The 18,056-nt window shown below is 51.5% G+C and overlaps 1 protein-coding gene across 3 annotated transcripts; it reads right to left on the reverse strand.

Annotated features, from left to right (window-relative positions):
- Positions 1–696: 696 nt before the first annotated feature.
- COQ8B (coenzyme Q8B) lies at positions 697–17,776 on the reverse strand. 3 transcript variants are annotated; one of them, XM_028142659.2, is made up of 15 exons: positions 17,724–17,776; positions 17,215–17,319; positions 16,960–17,079; positions 16,733–16,799; positions 15,284–15,361; positions 12,763–12,885; positions 12,536–12,621; positions 11,440–11,580; positions 11,274–11,355; positions 10,450–10,543; positions 7,854–7,995; positions 7,598–7,705; positions 5,418–5,483; positions 1,941–2,027; positions 697–1,515 (listed from the first exon to the last, which is right to left on the reverse strand). In XM_028142659.2, the coding sequence occupies exons 2-15, from the start codon at positions 17,314–17,316 to the stop codon at positions 1,213–1,215; spliced, it is 1,599 nt and encodes a 532-aa protein (XP_027998460.2). In that variant the 5' UTR covers positions 17,317–17,319; positions 17,724–17,776; the 3' UTR covers positions 697–1,212. The 3 variants fall into 3 exon arrangements, with proteins under 3 accessions (XP_027998460.2, XP_027998458.2, XP_027998455.2); XM_028142657.2 differs by having other exon boundaries at positions 17,164–17,319; positions 17,744–17,774; XM_028142654.2 differs by having other exon boundaries at positions 17,164–17,319; positions 17,748–17,757.
- Positions 17,777–18,056: the final 280 nt, after the last annotated feature.

Raw genomic sequence — 18,056 nt, forward strand, 5'->3', positions numbered from 1 at the left:
ACCGCTCCGCCACGCCCATTAACCAGTCCCTGACGGGATGTGCACAGGAGCCTCGCCGACCTTCCCTCCAGGTCCTTCGAGGCCGGCACTCCCTGCCCCTCCTGGACCACTGACCTCAGCTCTCCTTCAGGTCTGCGTCCGAGAGAGTTGCTTCGAGAAACGCCTCCCCGCCCCACATCCTCAAATCTTCCGGCTAACCCCACGGTTTTCCCAGCCCACCGGGGGCGGGAAGAAGCGGTGACGAGGCACTTTTTGCCAGGATGGGAGGGGAAATGAACAGACCCCTGCGTCCTAGTGCGGATCCGTTTTTGCAAAGGCTGTGGGGGCGCCGGCAGGGACTAGGGCGCGGTTCTGGCCGCCGCTGCGACCTCCGCTCCCTCCGGATCCTGTGGGTTTGGCAAAGCAGCTGGCAGGGGCATAAAGGCCCATTAGCAAAGGCGAGGTTGGGGCGTCGGGGTGGTGGTGTGGGGGAAAGCCTTCTCAGCTGCCACAGTCTTGTGAGCAGGTGGTCAGCACGTGCGGGAGGGGTTGGGGGTGGGAGAGAAAAGGGAGAAGGAGGATCCTAGCAACAGATGGCCCGGGCAGAACTGGGGCTTTCAGACAAGAGGGTGGGAGGGGGCTGGCCATCTGCACCTGGAGGCCGTTCTTGTCCTAGACTCCTTCCCCTCCGCCCCAGGACAGAGAAAAGAGCTGGGGAAGGGGAGGGTTGCTTTTATTCGGACTGAAGGTTCAAACACCCCCAACCCCTCCCTAACACAGAGAGGGTGGACAAGGGAGAAGGCAGCTGGTGAAGGGGTGAGGGAGGCTGCCTCCACCAACCACCACCCCTGCCCTCTCATTGGCCTGATCTGGGGGAGACCTGAGGCATAGGCGAAGAGCTCCCCTCTAAATGATTCTGTATCTCCACTGTGGCCTGCAGAGAGCCCGAAGCTCTCTCAAATGTTGGCAGAAATAAATAAATCCCCGGAGTAGAGTTCCCAGATGCCCACTGTGGGGTGGGGAGAGCAGGATATGGGAGTGTAAAATGGGGAGTTCCCTAGCCCCAGGGTTCCCCAGTCCCCAGGGAAGGGTGCCAGGCAAGACTGGGAAGTCTGGGTGGGGTCCCCAGACTAGAGCAGAGTGGGAAGGAGGCATCTCGGGAGGATGGCCCTCTACTGGCTGGATTCCCCAAAGGGAAGCTGTCTGAGTGGTCTGACCGGACCTCCCCTCTGGTCAGGAGGCTTCAGGCAGTGGCTGAGACTGGCGACTGGCCCAGTAGCGTTGGTAGGTGTCCTGGAAGAGGTCCTGGCAGTTGATGTGGGCACGGAGGCGGGCACAGGCCAGGAAAGCCCCTGCCAGCTTACGGTGCAGGGAGTAGGTCTCCTCAGGTGGGGGGCGGAGCCGGTGCTGCAGCAGCACTGGCATGAGGCCCTGCACACGGCGGGCAGTGTCACCTGCCCCAAAGTCATATGGGCCCTGGGTGGCAAAGGGCTCTCCCAGGATCATCACAGCCTCCACATGGGCATCGGAGAATGCCTAGGGGTGGGGGAGAACAGAGGCACAGCCCTTCTCTTAACCAAGAACCAACAAGCAGCACTTAGCTCCCCAGTTTGGAGTGTAAACACAAGCCCCAGACTCCTTCCAGAGCCCCCAGAAAATAAGCAGCCCCTTACTCCTCCCCCCAAAATGGCCCCTCACTCCCTCAGAGCCTCCAATAGACAAGCAGACTTCACTCTATAGTACAGAGGAGCAGCCTCCATTCCCCCACTCCCTCCCTCTAGAATAGGTGAGTGGTGCCCATTTTCCCAGGATCACGGACAGGCCAAGTGGTCCCCATTCTCCCCTAGTCCTCCCCAGAGTCCCCCAGTATAGATCAGCAGCTCCCTAATTCCCCCAGAGAGTTAAGCAGCCCCCAGGCCCCCCAAGAGACACCAGCCCCTACTCCTCTAGTGTCTCCCAACCTTGGTTTCAAAGCCTGTGAGGAGCTTGAGGTCCTGCGATTTCTGTAGGACCCGGTCTCTGTCTCCATTGGCTGCAGCCATCACTACCTAGGGAGACAGGTGTGGAACGCAGGGTCAGAGGCCAAGCAGGGTTCAAGGAGGGGGCTGGGGGGACTAGAGACAGGAGGTGGTAGCCAGTTCCCTTCTCATCTGCCTAGGCTTCTTCCGCCTCACCTTGCCCAGCTGTGTCTCAAAACTGTTCCAGAGCCTGGGGGGTCGGGATGGCCAGGGGTTCTGCCCAGCTGGCTGGGAACACAGAGGCTGCTGGAAACTGAACAGTGAAACAGCACAGAGGAGGATGAATGTCAAGTGCTGCTCCTGGGTCCAAGCATTCATGTGGCCAAGGATGTGACCATGACCCAAAACGGCACTGGAGGTTGCCACTGGGCCATCTCCGTTCACCTGATTGATGTCTGTCTCCTGCACCGGATTGGAGCCCCGAGGGAGCAGGGATCCCAGATGCGTTCAGTCCCATGGAGTACGAGCTCCGGCTCCCAGGAGGCCTTCGGTGAACCTTTGTTTGGCACATTAGTGTGTGGAGCTAAGCACCGCTCCAGCCATGAGTGCACGTGGCAGTGGGACTTGAGGGCATGTGGGCAGACAGAGGCGAAAGCCAGCCTGCCTGGGCTCAGTCCCAGCTCTGCCCCTTGCTGGCTGACTCTGGGCAAGTTGCTTTGCCTCAGGCCTCCACTTTCTTATCGGTGAAGTGGGGATGATGAAAATAGCTTCCTTATGAAGTTGTGAGGATAGAGGAGCCAACAGCTGTGCAGTGCCGAGCACTACGCCAACATGTAGGAAGCACCATAAATACTATAAACTACTATTATTATTAGGAGGTGGGCATGAGGATCCCAACTTCATAGAAGAGAAAACAGGCTCACCCTGGGCTATAGAAAGGTGAGGAATGGAACCTGGGCGTTCCTTTAACCAGTGAGTTTCTTGGGCAGAAGGGGAATACAGGGTTAAACTGGCAGTTCCATTCTGTCTTGGCTTCCTTGCCCAAGCCTGCCTGGCCATCTGTCAGACCTATGGTCCTTGGGGGCCGGTGTGACAGGGTTTTTTAAAACTGGAGACGGCTGGGGAGGTGGCAAGAAGGCCGTACTAAAAAGTCTGGGGGCGGGGTAATGAGATGTCCCAACTACCCAGAGAGGCCGCCCTGTGGTGCCTCAAGTGGCCTGCAGAGAGGGCCCAACCCAAAGGGCCTATATATGTGGTAGCCAGGGGTGGGTTACCAGCTGCTCCTTCCTGTTCCCATCTCAAGGGTGGCCCCACTATGCCCAGTACCCAAGCCAGAGCACTGGGCCTTGTCCCAGACACTATTCTTCCCCTCCCCACAGCCTCCCTGGGCTCCCAGTCTCCAGGCTTAAAGACCCCTCGTGACCTGACCAGTGTGGCTCAATTGGTTGGAGCATTGTCCCCTACACCAAAAGGTGGCAGGTTCCATTCCTGGTCAGGGCACATACTCAGGTTGCAGGTTCCATCCTGGGTCGGGGTATGTATGGGAGGTAACTGATCAATGTTTCTCTCTCTCTCACACTCTTCCTTTCTCTAAAGTCAATTAAAAAAAACAAACAAAGACCACTCATTATTCAGAGGGTGTTTCCTAATTCTGGCTGTGCCCCTCTCCTGCTCAAGTCCCTCCCACGACTCTCCAGGGCACCCATATAAAGTAAAAGTGATAGCCCAGGCGGCGTGGCTCAATAGTTGAGCATCGACCTATGAACCAGGAGATCATGGTTCGAGTCCCAGTCAGGGCACATGCCCAGGTTGTGGGCTCGATCCCCAGTGTGGGACTTGCAGGAGGCAGCCAATCAATGATTCTCTCTCATCATTGATGTTTCTCTCTCCCTCTCCCTACCTCTCTGAAATCAATAAAAAAATATATTAAATAAATAAATAAAGTACAAGCTACAAAGCATGGCTTCTGAGACCCAGAATGATTTGGCTCCAATCTCATCCCTGGCTCCTGCTCTGCCCCTTACCTACCCACCCAGGTAGAACATGAACTTCCTCTTGGTCCCTAGGACCTTACTTCTCAAAGTGTGGTTCGTGTACGAGAAGCTTTGGCATCACCAAGGAGCGTGTTAGAAATGCAGCATGTTAGGTCTCACTCCAGGCCAGAATCTGCATTTTCACAAGGTCATGGGGCGGGGGTTTCACACGCACTCTAACGTCTGAGGAGCGCTGCTTTAATGGGAACATCTCTTCTCGCCTCTGAGCCTTTGTACATGTCCATCTGGAATACCCTCCCAGCCTCTTCCTGATTGGTCTCCTCCTCCCTCAGGTCTCAACTCTGATGTCTCCTTCAGGAAGCCTTCCCTGATTCCATAGGCTGGGCCAGGCTCCTCTGAGCTCCCACAATGCCCTGTGCTTCCCCCTCGCAACCGTGACCACTCTGGGTCCTCACTGTCTGTTCCCCCACTGGACTGTAAACTCTTTGAAAGTGGGGTCCTGGATTGGCCACTATTGTCCCCATTATTACCCAGAATAGGGTTGGGCACAGATATGGTATCAAAGAATGTTTAAATTGATGACTAAATGATTAGAAAACCCAGGTTGACTGTCTAATCTCACCCATTAATGAATGAGATAGTGTTCTCGGTGGCCTCTAAGACAAATTACCCAGTTAACTGCCACGTGTCCAAAACGGAAACCATCCCCACAAGCCACGGTATTTTGAATTTAATTGCGTCTATAGATGCTTATGGTGTACAAAGGGTTAACCCCAGTTGGTGGTAGGGACAGGCAACAGGTGAGGAAGCACTTTCTGAGGACAGAGCAGCTCCCCAGGGAGCAGCCGCCAGGAAGTTATGTGAGGGCAAGGCTGGACACCAAGATCCTGGACAGTGCGGGGTGTGGGATGGTGACAGGAAGAGCATCATGGGCCTTTCTCTTAGGTCCTAAGAGAAGGCTAGTCAGTGTGGGGAGCATGAGCTGTGGACCCAGTCATCCTGAGTTTGAATCCCAGGACTGCTGTGACCTTGGGCAAGTGACTTAACCTCTCTGAGTCCCAGTTACTTCATCGATAAAACAAAGCTAAGAATATCCTTACCCCATGCAGTTGCTGTATGGTTTAAATCAATTACCAAATGTATAACACTTCAAACCACACCTGACATAATATTAAGTGCTTGGTATTTGTTAACTGCTATTAATATTATTATTTTATTTTTAATTTACTTATTGGTTTCAGAGAGGAAGGGAGAGGGAGATAGAAACATCAATGATGAGAATCGATTGGCTGCCTCCTGCATGCCCCCTATTGGGGATTGAGCCTGTAACCTGGGCATGTGCCCTCCAGGTTCATGGGTCAACTCTCAACCACTGAGCCACACCGGCCAAGCTATTTTTTATTTCCTAATTCGAGATACTGTATTTTTTCTTCTCACCCTTGCCTCAGTAAATGGCCCTTCAGATCCCAGGGTTAGGGGCACTCACCTCAATGTAATTGTCTGTGAATTCAGTCCCAAATTCCCGGCTTGCACCAAAGTCCAGCAGGGTCACCTGGGAACAAGGATGGTGAAAGGGATGCTGGGAGTCCAGCAATGCTCCTCATTGTCTATTTGGGGTGGCCAGGGTCACCCTTCCTCCCTACACCCTGTCTCCTCCTGCCAGAGTCCCCGCCCACTGTGTCCCTGGGCTCCTAATCTCCTGTCTCCACAATTCCAGTCCACCCCACACTAAGCTGGAGGGACTGGGCTTTTTTTTTTTTTTTTTTTGCTCCTAATGGTTTATTTTTTTTTTAATATATTTTTATTGATTTCAGAGAGAGAAGGAGAGAGAGATTGAAACATCAATGATGAAAGAGAATCATTGATTGGCTGCCTCCTGTACAGCCCGAAACCTGGGCATGTGCCCTTGACCGGAATCGAACCCGGGACCCTTCAGTCCACAGGCCAATGCTCTATCCATTGAGCCAAACCAGTTAGGGCCCTAATGGTTTTTATAATAACATGTTTTAGGCACAGAAAGAAAATACAGGGAATAAAATATATGGGAAAGTGAACACAAATCTCACCATGCTTAAAATATAAAATAGCTCTGACTGGTTTGGCTCAGTGGATAGAGCATCGGCCTGCGGACTGGAAGGTCCCAGGTTCGATTCCGGTCAAGGGCATGTACCTTGGTTGCAGGCACATTCCCAGTAGGAGGTGTGCAGGAGGCGGCTGATCGATGTTTCTCTCTCATCGATGTTTCTAACTCTCTATCTCTCTCCCTTCCTCTCTGTAAAAAATCAATAAAATATATTTTTTTTAAATATGCAGTTGAGACCCAATAAATTGACATCAGGACGCAGGACATGTATTACCTACCAGGTCAGAAAACCCCTCCTTGGGGTACCAGCCTAGGAGGGGTGCAGAGTGTACTTGGGGGTAAGGCAGTGGCAAGGGACTGAAGCTGGAGACTCAGGGGGCCACTTCACATTTGGCGAAGGACTTAAGACTTAATCCTGAGGGCGCTGGGGCACTCTGGAAGGGACAGTGTGGCCAGATTTGTGTTTGAGAAAGATCCCTCTTGAGACAAAATGGGGACAGACCACGTTGGAAAGCCACTTGGCAACCACGCATGCTGAGAGTCTTTCCATCCAAACTCTCATCCCCAGGCCTTTGGACACACTGTGCTCTGCCAGGAACGCTTTTCCTTGCCCTTTAGATGATTGTCCTCTCCTCATCTTTCAGGTTTCAGCTTTAATGACACTTTCTTCAAGAAGACTTCCTTGCCCAGCTGGTGTGGCTCAGTGGTTGAGCACTGACCTATGAACCAAGAGGTCATGGTTCAATTCCCAGTCAGGGTACATACCCGGGTTGCGGGCTTGATACAGGAGGCAGCGGATCAGTGATTCTCTCTCATTATGATCATGGGTGTTTCTATCTCTCTATCCCTCTCCCTTCCTCTCTAAATTCAATAAAAATAATTTTAAAATATATATATATATATAAATATATATATATATATATATAATATTTCCTTGACTCTACAACTCTACATACCCAGACAGGTCAGCCACTTTCCCTGGCTTCCCACAACCCCCTGTACCTCCCCCACCACTGACAACCCTGGCTTGTGTTTCTCCATCATGGTACTAAGTACTCTAGGTCACCGCTGGTGACAGGTCCCGCCATTGGGCCAGGAACTCTGAGAAGGTGAGGATCAGGATTGTCTTGGCATTGTTGTCAAGAGGCAGCGGCTGCTTGGTGTGTTCCAAATGAGTGAGAGGTGCGGTAAAGATGACTAACTGCCTTCTGTAAGTTGTGTTCCCTCTTCTATACTGTCACATTGCCACTAGGAAGCCACTGCCTAGCCAGTGACTGTTTTTCCCAGCATCCTTTGCACCTAGACAGGTTGTGTGAACAGCTATCAACAGAATGGTAAAAGGAATGATGTGTCACTTCTGCTCAAAGCAGTGAGCAGGGGATTATACTCTCAATCTCTTTCCCTTTCCTGGGATGGCGCAATCACAAAAGGGAAGGCGCCTGGGTCTCCAAATCACCACCTGGAGGAGAACTACCCCAGCCTGTCACCTGGGTAATAAACTACTATTATGATAAGCTACTGAAATATTGGAAAATATTCCCACAGCAGTTAATGTACCCTGTCACACATCACAGGAAACCAACCTGGTGGCTGGAGGCATCATATAGGAAGTTGGCCCAGTTGGGGTCCGTTTGCATGAATCGAAACTCAAACAGCTCCCGCAGACACAGCCTCAGGAGCTGGAAGCAGATCTGGGGTGGAGAGAAGGAGTAACAGACACCTCGGAGTCGTGGGCCCCTGTCAAGCCCTCTATGGCCTGGAGAGGGACTATGGGTCTGGCCAGCCCTGCTGGCCCTGCCTGTGGCAGCACCCTCCCTGCTGTCCTACGAGACCATGTACCTGGTTTCGGATGTCCTGGCTCAGGCTCTGGCACTGGTCCAGGGGGACCCCTTCAGCCAGCTCCATGCCCAGCACCCGTGTAGTGCAGAGATCCTTAATCACTGCCGGCACCCGGAAGAACGGGTCATCTGCCAATAGCTGCCTGGGGCAGAAGGGAGGGGTGGGGATGGGACTTGGCTTCAGGCCCCTGTGGCCCAGCTCAAGGACTCCTCCTCCTCTGAGAAGTCCTCCATGCACAATCTATGTCTCACCTTCCCTCCTGCTCTCCTCTTGCCTCTGTACCCTGAGTGATGGCCAACACCTGGCTGGACTGACATTCATTCATTCATTTTATTCATTAATTCATTCAACAAACATCTCCGTAGGGCCTACTCTGTGCCTGCCCCTAAGCTGGCTGCTACAGACCCAGTTACCACTTCCCTACCAGAAATACTTCTGTGATATGCAGTTGCCTCATGATGAGTTTAATGTGTTAAGCTCCATGAACATTATTTTTTTCATCAACTTATTAATTCATCAAAAAAAAAAACATCAGTCACTGATATTCAAATCTTCGAGTCTACAGTGATACTCATCGCTTCTCCTTGAAGTCATTACTGGGAACACTGGTTAATTAAGGGAAAGAGTCCTCAGTGTCTGTCCCTGTGCTGGGCCATGCTGGGGACAGAGCAGTGGATGAACTCCAGGCCTGCCCCTGACATACACCAGAGACCACACTCGAACAAATAGACCCGTTGATTGAGATAAGGGTCAATGAGTGAGGCCTCTGGTTGGGGACCTGCGGTATGGCTGGTGTAGAGTAAGTTGGGGAGCAGGGAGATGAGGAGGGGCCAGAGGAAATGATGTAGGTTTTATTCTAATATATTGATTTTTACAGAGAGGAAGGGAGAAGGATAGAGAGCTAGAAACATCTATGAGAGAGAAACATCAATCAGCTGCCTCCTGCACACCCCCCACTGGGGATGTGCCTGCAGCCAAGGTACATGCCCTTGACCGGAATCGAACCTGGGACCCTTGAGTCGGCAGGCCAACGCTCTATCCACTGAGCCAAACCGGTTAGGGCGATGTAGGTTTTATTCTAAGGGCACTAAGAAATCCTGTGGGAGAGGGCTCTCCCCAGATCCCACAAGGAGCGCTCTGGCCCAGTCTACACCTCACACCCCCCTCCTCCGGGTCCTGCTTCAGGCTTATATTTTTGTCCTTGTTTATAAAATCTCTGATGTTTGAACCACTCCTGGTGGGCTAGGCCCTGTGCTGAGCATTTAATCAGCACAGTTCCCTTTTCATTTTCCTGTGAGGATACTCTCCCAAGGCCACTGTGCAGAGTCAGGGCACCAGCCTAAGGGCTGACCTGGGGCTGGATCCCACATCGGTCTTTCCAGGCCCATGCCCCTAACCACTGCCTTCCACCGCCTTTTCTCTCACTCTGTATTTATAGAGCTTGGCTCAATAAATGTGTGGGCTTGTAGGGAGCAGCTCTAGGGTCAAGCCTTGCCTGACCTGTGGCAGGGCCACAAACAAGTCCTAGCATAACTAAGCCTGACCTTGTAGCCCTCCCTAATTCCTTCCTAAGTAGCTAATGGGCTGTGGGAGGTGTAGCAAGTGTTGCCAAAACAAGAACATTTATATACATGTTAATCTACCCTTGTTTTAACCAGACTATAAAATAAAGCATCGGCTTGCAGGCTGGGTCTTTTATGTCCTCATCCAGGCATGGGAGATCCACCTAGCCCCAGCTGTATTCTCTTGTCTGTCTCTTCTTCAATCCTTCACCGCCCCTCCTCAGGTTCACCCTCGGCCGTGCTGGCGCAGCACATGGGCTAACCTATGAAGGATCTCACTGAGGTATTTGCTGCAGATCACAATGCTTCTAAGAGACAACACTGTTCCCAGTAGCTGTGATTCATTCGTTTTCATTGCTGTATGATATTCCACCGATGAATATCACATAATTTATTTATCCACCCCACTGGATGAATTTCAAAGGTTTGGGTTGTTTCCAATGTGGAGCTATTACTACTCTGAGCTTTCTAGAAAAGTCTGATGGTGTATACTGGCATTAGTGACCCTAGAGCAATTAGCCAGGAGGGCAACTATTGGGATGTATGTGAATATCCAGCCTTATTATATGATGCCAAACTGGTCTCCAAAAGGCTTATCTCAAATCTCCTCCTGCCCTGGTGGAGAAGAAATGCCCTGGAGCCCTGTCCTCTCCAGCTCCTGACACTGTCAGATTGCTCTAGCTTTGTCAGTGCAGCAGGTGTAACTCATTCTGTGTCCAAGTGTCTACTGACAAGATCATCTCCCTCACTGGACTGAAGAGGTTACCCAACCCATTCCACAGATGAGAAAACTGATACTTAGAGAGAGGAAGCGACATGCCCAAGCTCACAGAGAACACAGCGGATCAGTGAAGTAATGAGTGAACGGATGAATGGATGAACAAACGAATGAAGAGAAAAAGACTTTGCCAGCTTCATTTCAGGGCTCCACTTCCACTCAGCCTGGGAGGGAGGGAAGGAGGGGAGCTGGAAGGAAGGGGTCCTGGGGGGGGCGGCGGGGGGGCGCTGCCAGCCACCCAAAGTCTTGTGCTCACCTGAAGTTCTGGGCACAAGCTGCTTCCCGACGGTAGTCACACTCCCAAGCCAGCTCCCGCTGCAAGGCCTGCAGGCTCTGCTCCGCAAACAGGCCTGAGGGGAGCAGCCGTGTCAGCCAAGGCAGGTCCCAGGCTGTCCACCCACCGCCCAGCCCCTCATGAATGTCTCCTCTTGCCAATCCTGTCTCTCACTTGTCCCTCATGGCTTCTGCTCCAAGCCTTTTACCCCAGTGTCTGTCCACACACCTCCCTCAGTCCTCGTATAACTGCGGGCTCTTCTGAAGTCTCTCTCCTGGGGTCTCTTTCACAGGCATGCACACCAGTCCTGAGTATTTTTTCATAGTCACGCATGCCACCTATTCCACCTTTTTTGTACTCTCTGAATCTTGCTCTGCCTCTGCCTCTCTCTCTCTCTCTCTCTCTCTCTACACACACACACACACACACACACACACACACACACACTGATCCACCTTCTTTAGGCTCTTTAACACAACATGAGGCCCCATTTATACTCTCTTCCTGCTTCTGTGGCTCTTTTTCAGACCGACAGTCCCTCTCCGCGTACCTTCGGTGTGTCTGTTTCTGGATTTTGGTCTGGCCTTCGGACTCACAGTGTCTCTGTCAGAATCTCTAAGTCTCCTTTTCTTACACGCTTGTACTCTACACTCTCCCTGCCTTGGCATCCCTTCTTCCTGTCTCAAACACACACTCACACCCCTCACACACAGGCACACCCTGCCCCAGCTGGTACTCTCTGGGCTCTCCCTCCATTCAGCCCCACTTCTTCTCTTCAGGGTACCAGTCCTACATGGGCACCTCACCCTCGGGCAGAGCCACGCTCATCTTCAGCACCGCCAGCAGGTTCTGGACATCACTCTGGATGCTCTGGGCAACGCCTGGGTACTGTGAGGGGAGGGGTGGGGGGAGAGGAGTCATTCTTCTGGGACAGCAGGGTGCCCACCGCCACCTGTCCATCCCCCCTCTCACCTGGATCTTCACGGCCACCTCTGTCCCATCCCTCAGCATTCCCTGGTGCACCTGCCCAATTGAGGCGGCAGCAAAGGGTACCTCCTCCAAAGAGGCCACCTTGGCCTGCCAGTCCCTTCCGAGCTCCTCTTCGAGAACTCTCTAGGGAGAGCAGTGGTAACAAGCATCACCATGATGATGGGCAACTGAGTTCATTCCCTGTGTCAAGCACTTTACAAGTTAATAACTCCAACTCTTACCACATGCTGGGCCCTGGGCTAAGCTCTTGGCTGCTACCCCACTTTACAGATGAGGAAACTGAGGCTCAGAGAGAAGTCTCTCAGCCAAGGTGAACCAGGCACTGGCAGACAGGGAGGCCCAGCCCAGCTGGTGCTAACTCAAAGTTAATGAGATAGATAAGAATTAAAATGTAAGGGCTTCCTGTGGGCTGGGTGCTGCTCAGAGTGGCTCAGAACACAGCAATAATTGCCCAGGGTCACATGGTGAGTGAGCAGAACAAAGATCAGAAGACAGGGGGCTGGATTCTGGATTCCATACCCTTACACAGTGATTGGAAGAACAGCTCCTGTCTTGGGCACTTAGTGCCAAGCGCTATGCCTACCGATGGACAGACACACTCTCCTCTAACTTAAAAACACAGTTAATAATAACAGCTAAAACTTGCATGTCACTCATGCAAACCCTTCTAAGTGCTTTCTGTATACTAATTTATGTAACACTATGATGTGGGGCGGCTATCACTATCGCCATTTCACAGATGAGGACACTAAGGCACAGAGAGGTCAGGCTGCAGATCTGTGATCACACAGGCAGGAAGTGGCAGAGCCAGGGTTTGAATTCAAGAAGCCTTACCCCTAACCACTGTGCTCACTGCCACTTTAACAGCTCACTGAGCCTGCCAGGGACTGGACTAAGTGCTCTGCATCACCCTTATTTAATCATCATAACAATCCTATGAGGAGTGTGCTCTGGTGATCCATTTTACAGATGGGGAAACCGAGGCCCAGAGTCTGACAGGGAGTAGAGCAGTAAAGTCAGGAGAGACAGGCAGGTGGAGCCCACCTCCCTGGTCAGCCCTCTCCCACTGGGCACTCACCAGCATCTGCCAGCGGGGCATGAAGTCAGCGCTCTGGCGGACCCGCTCGAAGATGTGCTGAAGCTGGGGGCTGATGAAGCTGTTGTCTTGGGAGACAGGGAGACAAGAAATAAGGGAAGCAGTGAGGGAGGAGGTGAGGGGGGCCCCTGTGGGAGTACCTGAAGTCCGGGATTGTTGGTGAGGGGGTAGGGTAGAAGTGAGATCAGGGGTCAAGGGTCATGCTGTACCCTGGATGCTGAGCAGTTGGCCAATCTTGAGGGCGGCCCCCCGAACTGTACACAAGGTCTGAACAATCCGCTCAGCATTGGCCTCCGACAAGAAAGGGCTGGAGCCGGGCTGGGAGCTGCCTTCTGGGGTAGAGAGAATAATTATTGGTATTACAACCACAAAAATAATCAATATAACACCACTACACACCCACCAAAATGGCTAAAATGAAAAAGACATCAAGTGTTGGCAACGATGTGGAGCAGCCTGACCGCCAACACTGCTGATGACTGACGACAGTGCCACGGTACAAGCCCACGGGAAAACAGTGGGGAAGTTTCTAGTCAAGCACATGCCTGTACTGGATGCCATTTCTCTCCTACGCATGCCCAAGAGAGATGCATCAATGTGTCCACTGACATATATTTCAAAAGGTGTCATTGAAACAAAGCTCATAGAAGTCCCAAACTGGAAACATCCCAAATGACCATCAATACAATGAGCAAAGGAATTGTAGAAGAGTCAATGAATGACTACTATAACAAGGAATAAACCATCTACATCCACTCACAGCAGAATGGATGCCTTTCCCAAACAATGCATGGATTCAAAGAACCAGATGCCTACGAGAATACACTCATTACATTGGTGTAAAGAGCAAAAAACTAGCAAAAAGTAAGTTTGGGGTTAGTAGCCAAAACAGTGGTTACCCTTGATGAGGAAGTGCCCAGGGTGGGGCACTGGAGAAGCTTCTGGAGAGACCCGTCAGAGGGTCTGTGGGATCAAAAATGCTATCATAATAATATTAAAGTTTTTTGCCCCTTTTTACTCTCATTCTCCCTCAAACGTTCTGTGGAGTATTCCAGAAGCTCCATGACCCATGATGATACCACTGCTCTGATGGCTGATGAAATATGTGTGTTCTTGTTTTAAAATTTCTCAGTTTTGTTCTCTAACACAGTGAGCCCTAGCCAGTGTGGTTCAGTTGGCAGAGCATCGTCCCCTGCACTCAAAGGTCGCTGGTTTAATTCCCGGTCAGGTAGTGGGTTTGGTCCCCAGTAGGAGTGCATGTGGGAGGCAACCGAATGATGTTGATATTTCTCTCACATTGATTTTCTCTCTCTCTCCCCTCCCCCTTCCTCTCTCTCCCTCTAAAATCAATAAAAACACATTTTTTTAAAAAAAAATCCCCAATACAGTGAATATCCATAAATATAACCCACATAAACAAGCTCTTTGGGGTCCTCATTCTACTTTTTATTGAATTTATTGAGGCGACATTGGTTAATAAAATTATATAGGTTTCAGGGATACAATTCTATAATACATCATCTATATATTTGTATTGTGTGTTCACCACTCCAAGTCAATCCTCATTCTATTTTTAAACAGCTTTATTGAGAGGTAATTCTCATACCATATAATTCACCCACGTAAGGTACATAACTCAATGGCTTTTAGAATATTGAGAGTTGTGCAACTATCACTACAACCAATTCCAGAACATTTTCATCCCCCAAAAAAGAAACCCCTTCCCTATTATTAGCAGTCATGCCCAATCCTGGAAGCCACTAATCTACTTGCTGTCTCCACAGATTTCCCTATTCTGGGCATTTCATGTCAATGGAATCATACAATAAGTGGCCTTTTGTGCCTGGCTTCTTTCACTTAGGATACACTGTAGCAGGGATCAGCACTTCATTCCTTTTTAATGGCTGAATGGATATACCACATTTTTATTTCATTTTTAAAAAATATATTTTTATTCATTTCAGAGAGGAAGGGAGGGGAAGAGCTAGAGATAGAAACATCAATGAGAATCATTGATTGGCTGCCTCCCGCACGCCCCCTACTGGGGATGGAGCCCACAACCCAGGCATGTGCCCTTGACAGGAACTGAACCCTGGACCCTTCAGTCTGCAGGCCGACGGTCTATCCACTGAGCCAAACTGGCCAGGGCGATATACCACATTTTAAAAAATCCATTCCTTAGTTTTAAAGGTATATAGGGATCCTGAAACTGAAAAGCTTGAGAAATGCTGTTCTAGGGTTTATTATTATTATTATTATTATTATTGTTAATCCTCACCCGAGGATATTTTTTCCATTGATTTTTTAGAGAGAATAGAAGGAGGAAGGGATGGGGAGGAAGAGAAACAGAGAGAAAAACAAGCATGTGAGAGACTTGTTGGGGAATCCTACCTACAGAAGCTGATCTCCATACACCCTGTCCCATCTCTGTTGGACACAGACTCCCACTAGCATGCCTGTTTTCAGCCTTCTCCTGCTCAGGGTGAAGAACTCAGCTCTGGATGGCTTAAATTTTTTTTTTTCCTCCTGATCCATTTCAATCCATCAGGACCCTGACAGTGGCTCCACCCTGTTCTGAGCACTTTAGAGGGACCCTGGGAAGTGGGTATATTATCATCCCCTCCACTGTCCACAGGAGGAAACAGGCTCTGAGAGGTGAAGCCTCTTGTCCCCGGGCACACAGCCAGGCCAGGGCCCGAACCCAGAACCCAGGCGGTGTGGCTAACTCACCTGACGGCAGGTATCCTCCTGGCAGGGACTTCTTGACCATCTCAGCCAGCGCTCCCAGCCCCAAGCCCACAGCCAGTCCTGAGGAGTGAGAAGAGCCGGAATGCCCTCTTGCCCGGGGCCTCCCCCACCCTCTCTCCTCTGTCTCTCTCGAGAGCACACGTGTCTCCCAGATCTTTGTACCCAACTCTCTGTCTTTAGCTCAGTCACTGCTTGCGTTTCCCTTCAAGGCGAGGCCAGCTCTTCCTCTGTTCCCCTCTACAGGTCTGTCTCCTGTGTCAGCAGTTTTCACCCCTCGCCGCACATTTGAGTCGAGTAAGGAGCTTTTGTAAGTACAATGCCCAGGTCCCACCGCCGAGGTTCTGACTGAACTGGCCTGAGATGAGGCCTCAGGATTTATCTTCTTCTTAAGCATCCCAGATGATTCCCGTGTACAGCCAAGGGTAAGAAGACTCCAAAATGGTCCCCCCAAGTCTCTCTGTGACTTCCTAGGATCCCTGTTTCTCTGTCCACACCTCTTCTTCATGTTCACCTTTCCTAAGTCAGCTATTTCTTCATCTTCCCCCTCCCCTACACTTGACCTATCTACCTAGGCCTCTTTCTCTCTGTTCCTCCTTTTGATGTTCTGGACAACTGATTTCCTCTTGTCTCCTTGCTCCTAAAGATAGCTTGAGTCTCTCTGCCTCTTTCACTATCACCATAACCAAATAACCAAAGCTGGCATTATCTGAGCACTCTCTACACGGCAGGAACCATTCCTAGTGGGTTATATGCTTTAATTCACTTTGTCCCCACACCTTCAAGTAATAAGTTTTGTAGCAAAACTTCCATTTTACAGAAAAGGAAATCAAGGCTCAGAGAAGTTAAGTAACTCATCCAAAGTCACAAAGTGAGGATGTAGCAGAATCACCCCCTTGAGCCCCGTGGCAGCACAGTGCCAAAGCTCTAACCACTGCACTCAACATCCTCTTTATACTGTGAATTTTTGTCTTTAAAGCTTGAACCAGGAGGAGGATATCTGCATTATAACCGGTAGGTACCAATATACCTATAGTGTTTCATGAAAAAATATTTTCCTTTACTAAAGGTGAACTCCTATTTTCCATTCTATCCTTTTTAATTATTTCATGCAGACTGTGCCCTGAAGCTTGAACAATTCTGCTGCTAACCTGAGGTCAAGTCACTTCACCTCCTGTAGCCTCCATGTCCTCATCTATAGAATGGAAATACGCAATCATCAGCTCGGTGCAGATATCACACGCATGGGGCCTTGCACCGAGTCCTCAATAAATATTCCCTTACCCTTCTACTTCTCTTGGTTTTGCAGGCCTTTACTTTCGTCCTCTTTTCATCTCTCCCTCCTCTCTGTCTCTGATTCGCCCTCTCCCTTACTCAATTCTGTAAGTGCTGCTTCCTCTGAGCAGAGTCACAATCTCCCACAGTCACACCTACCCCCAAAGTTAGCCAAGCGGCTGATGCGGGAGGCAGGCACCTTGCGTTCTCGAGAGCGGTCACTCAGCTGGAAAATGGGGAGAAGGTCTGAGGGTGGGAAGGTGGGTCCAGTGCCCAGGAAGTCCAAACAACCTGCCACCACACTACTCCCCAAGCTCGGGGGGGGGGGGGGGGGGGCGCCAGCTGCCTGAATGGGGTGTTGTTGGTAAGGTGGGAGGCAATGATACCTGGGGCCGAGGTGTCTTCCTGAGCCGGGCCTCCCGGGCCTTGCAAATATCCTCCTCACTCAGGCCTCGGCCAGACCCACCCTGATGAAGCTTTTGGGCCCAAGAACCCGTACGTGGCCCCTGCAAGAGATGTGGACACTGGTAAGGAGTGGAAGACGTGGGGTCTGCCTGGCCCTTTGGATTCCTCCCTCTCCCTTTACTTACTGACGATTCCCTGGGGCTCTTCACCTTGGAGACCCCTCCCCAGTATCTTACCCACCAGTGGGGCCCAGACCCCAGGGCCCCATAAGGCCGACCAACAGTCCGGCCCAGCTGTCCACAGGTCCCCCGCAGGAGGCCCCCCACTTCCAGCCACATCGCCTGGGGGAGAAGAAGAGGAATTATTGGGGCAGGAGTTGTGGGGCCGACCTCTTGCTTAGCTCCACCTACCCCAAGCCCTCCCAGTCCTCGTGTCTGCCCTAAGACTCCCACCCAGCGGACGTCCTCCCCTGATAGAGGCCCCTCCAGTTTCTCCGGGTTCCCTCTGGTTGCTAGGCACCCACAGCTGTTCCTGCTTTCCTACCAAGGCTCACTTTCCCTGTCCCACTTCCCCGCCGTTGCTAGGGTCCGCTCTCCTAGCTAGACACCCACAGATCCTCCAGGCTGCCTCTCCCCTTCTCTGAGCCCCCCTCGTCGCCAGGCACCGCCTTCACCTCTGTTGCTAGGCACCCACAATCCCCCCTCCCCCCCACCTCCCGAGTACCCACCACCCCGTTATTGGGCACCTCCCCCTGTTGCTAAGCACCCACAGCTCGGGGCTCCGGGTCAGTAATGCGCGGGGGCCTCTAGCACTTCCGGGAGCCTCCACACGCCCGCCCTCTCCGGCCAGCTAACCAATGGCGGAGCAGCAGTTCGCTGATTGGCACAAAGAACTCCTCGCTATGCGTAGGGGCGGGGCCGGGGCGGAGACGTTGGGAGATTACCGGGGCCAAGTGGGGAGCACACACGTGCGCTTTTACGCACTTCCACGCATCTCAAGGTGCCTGGTGTGCGGCGGACCTTCCTTTCCGTACCCCGGCTGCTTTGCAAACATCCCTCTCCCTAACAAACGTCACACC

The sequence above is a fragment of the Eptesicus fuscus genome, chromosome 21 (assembly GCF_027574615.1).
Source record: "Eptesicus fuscus isolate TK198812 chromosome 21, DD_ASM_mEF_20220401, whole genome shotgun sequence".
Taxonomy (NCBI): domain Eukaryota; kingdom Metazoa; phylum Chordata; class Mammalia; order Chiroptera; family Vespertilionidae; genus Eptesicus; species Eptesicus fuscus.

What these genes read in the sequence shown, in the direction of transcription:
- COQ8B (XM_028142657.2), bottom strand. Translation starts at nt 17,316, where the DNA reads ATGTGGCTGGAAGTGGGGGGCCTCCTGCGGGGGACCTGTGGACAGCTG. An exon ending in CCGCTTGGCTAACTTTGGGG is followed by an intron (nt 15,362 to 16,732) that starts GTAGGTGTGACT and finishes CTCACTCCTCAG; the next exon opens with GACTGGCTGTGGGCTTGGGG. An exon ending in GAGCGTGGCTCTGCCCGAGG is followed by an intron (nt 10,544 to 11,273) that starts GTGAGGTGCCCA and finishes TGCTCCCCTCAG; the next exon opens with GCCTGTTTGCGGAGCAGAGC.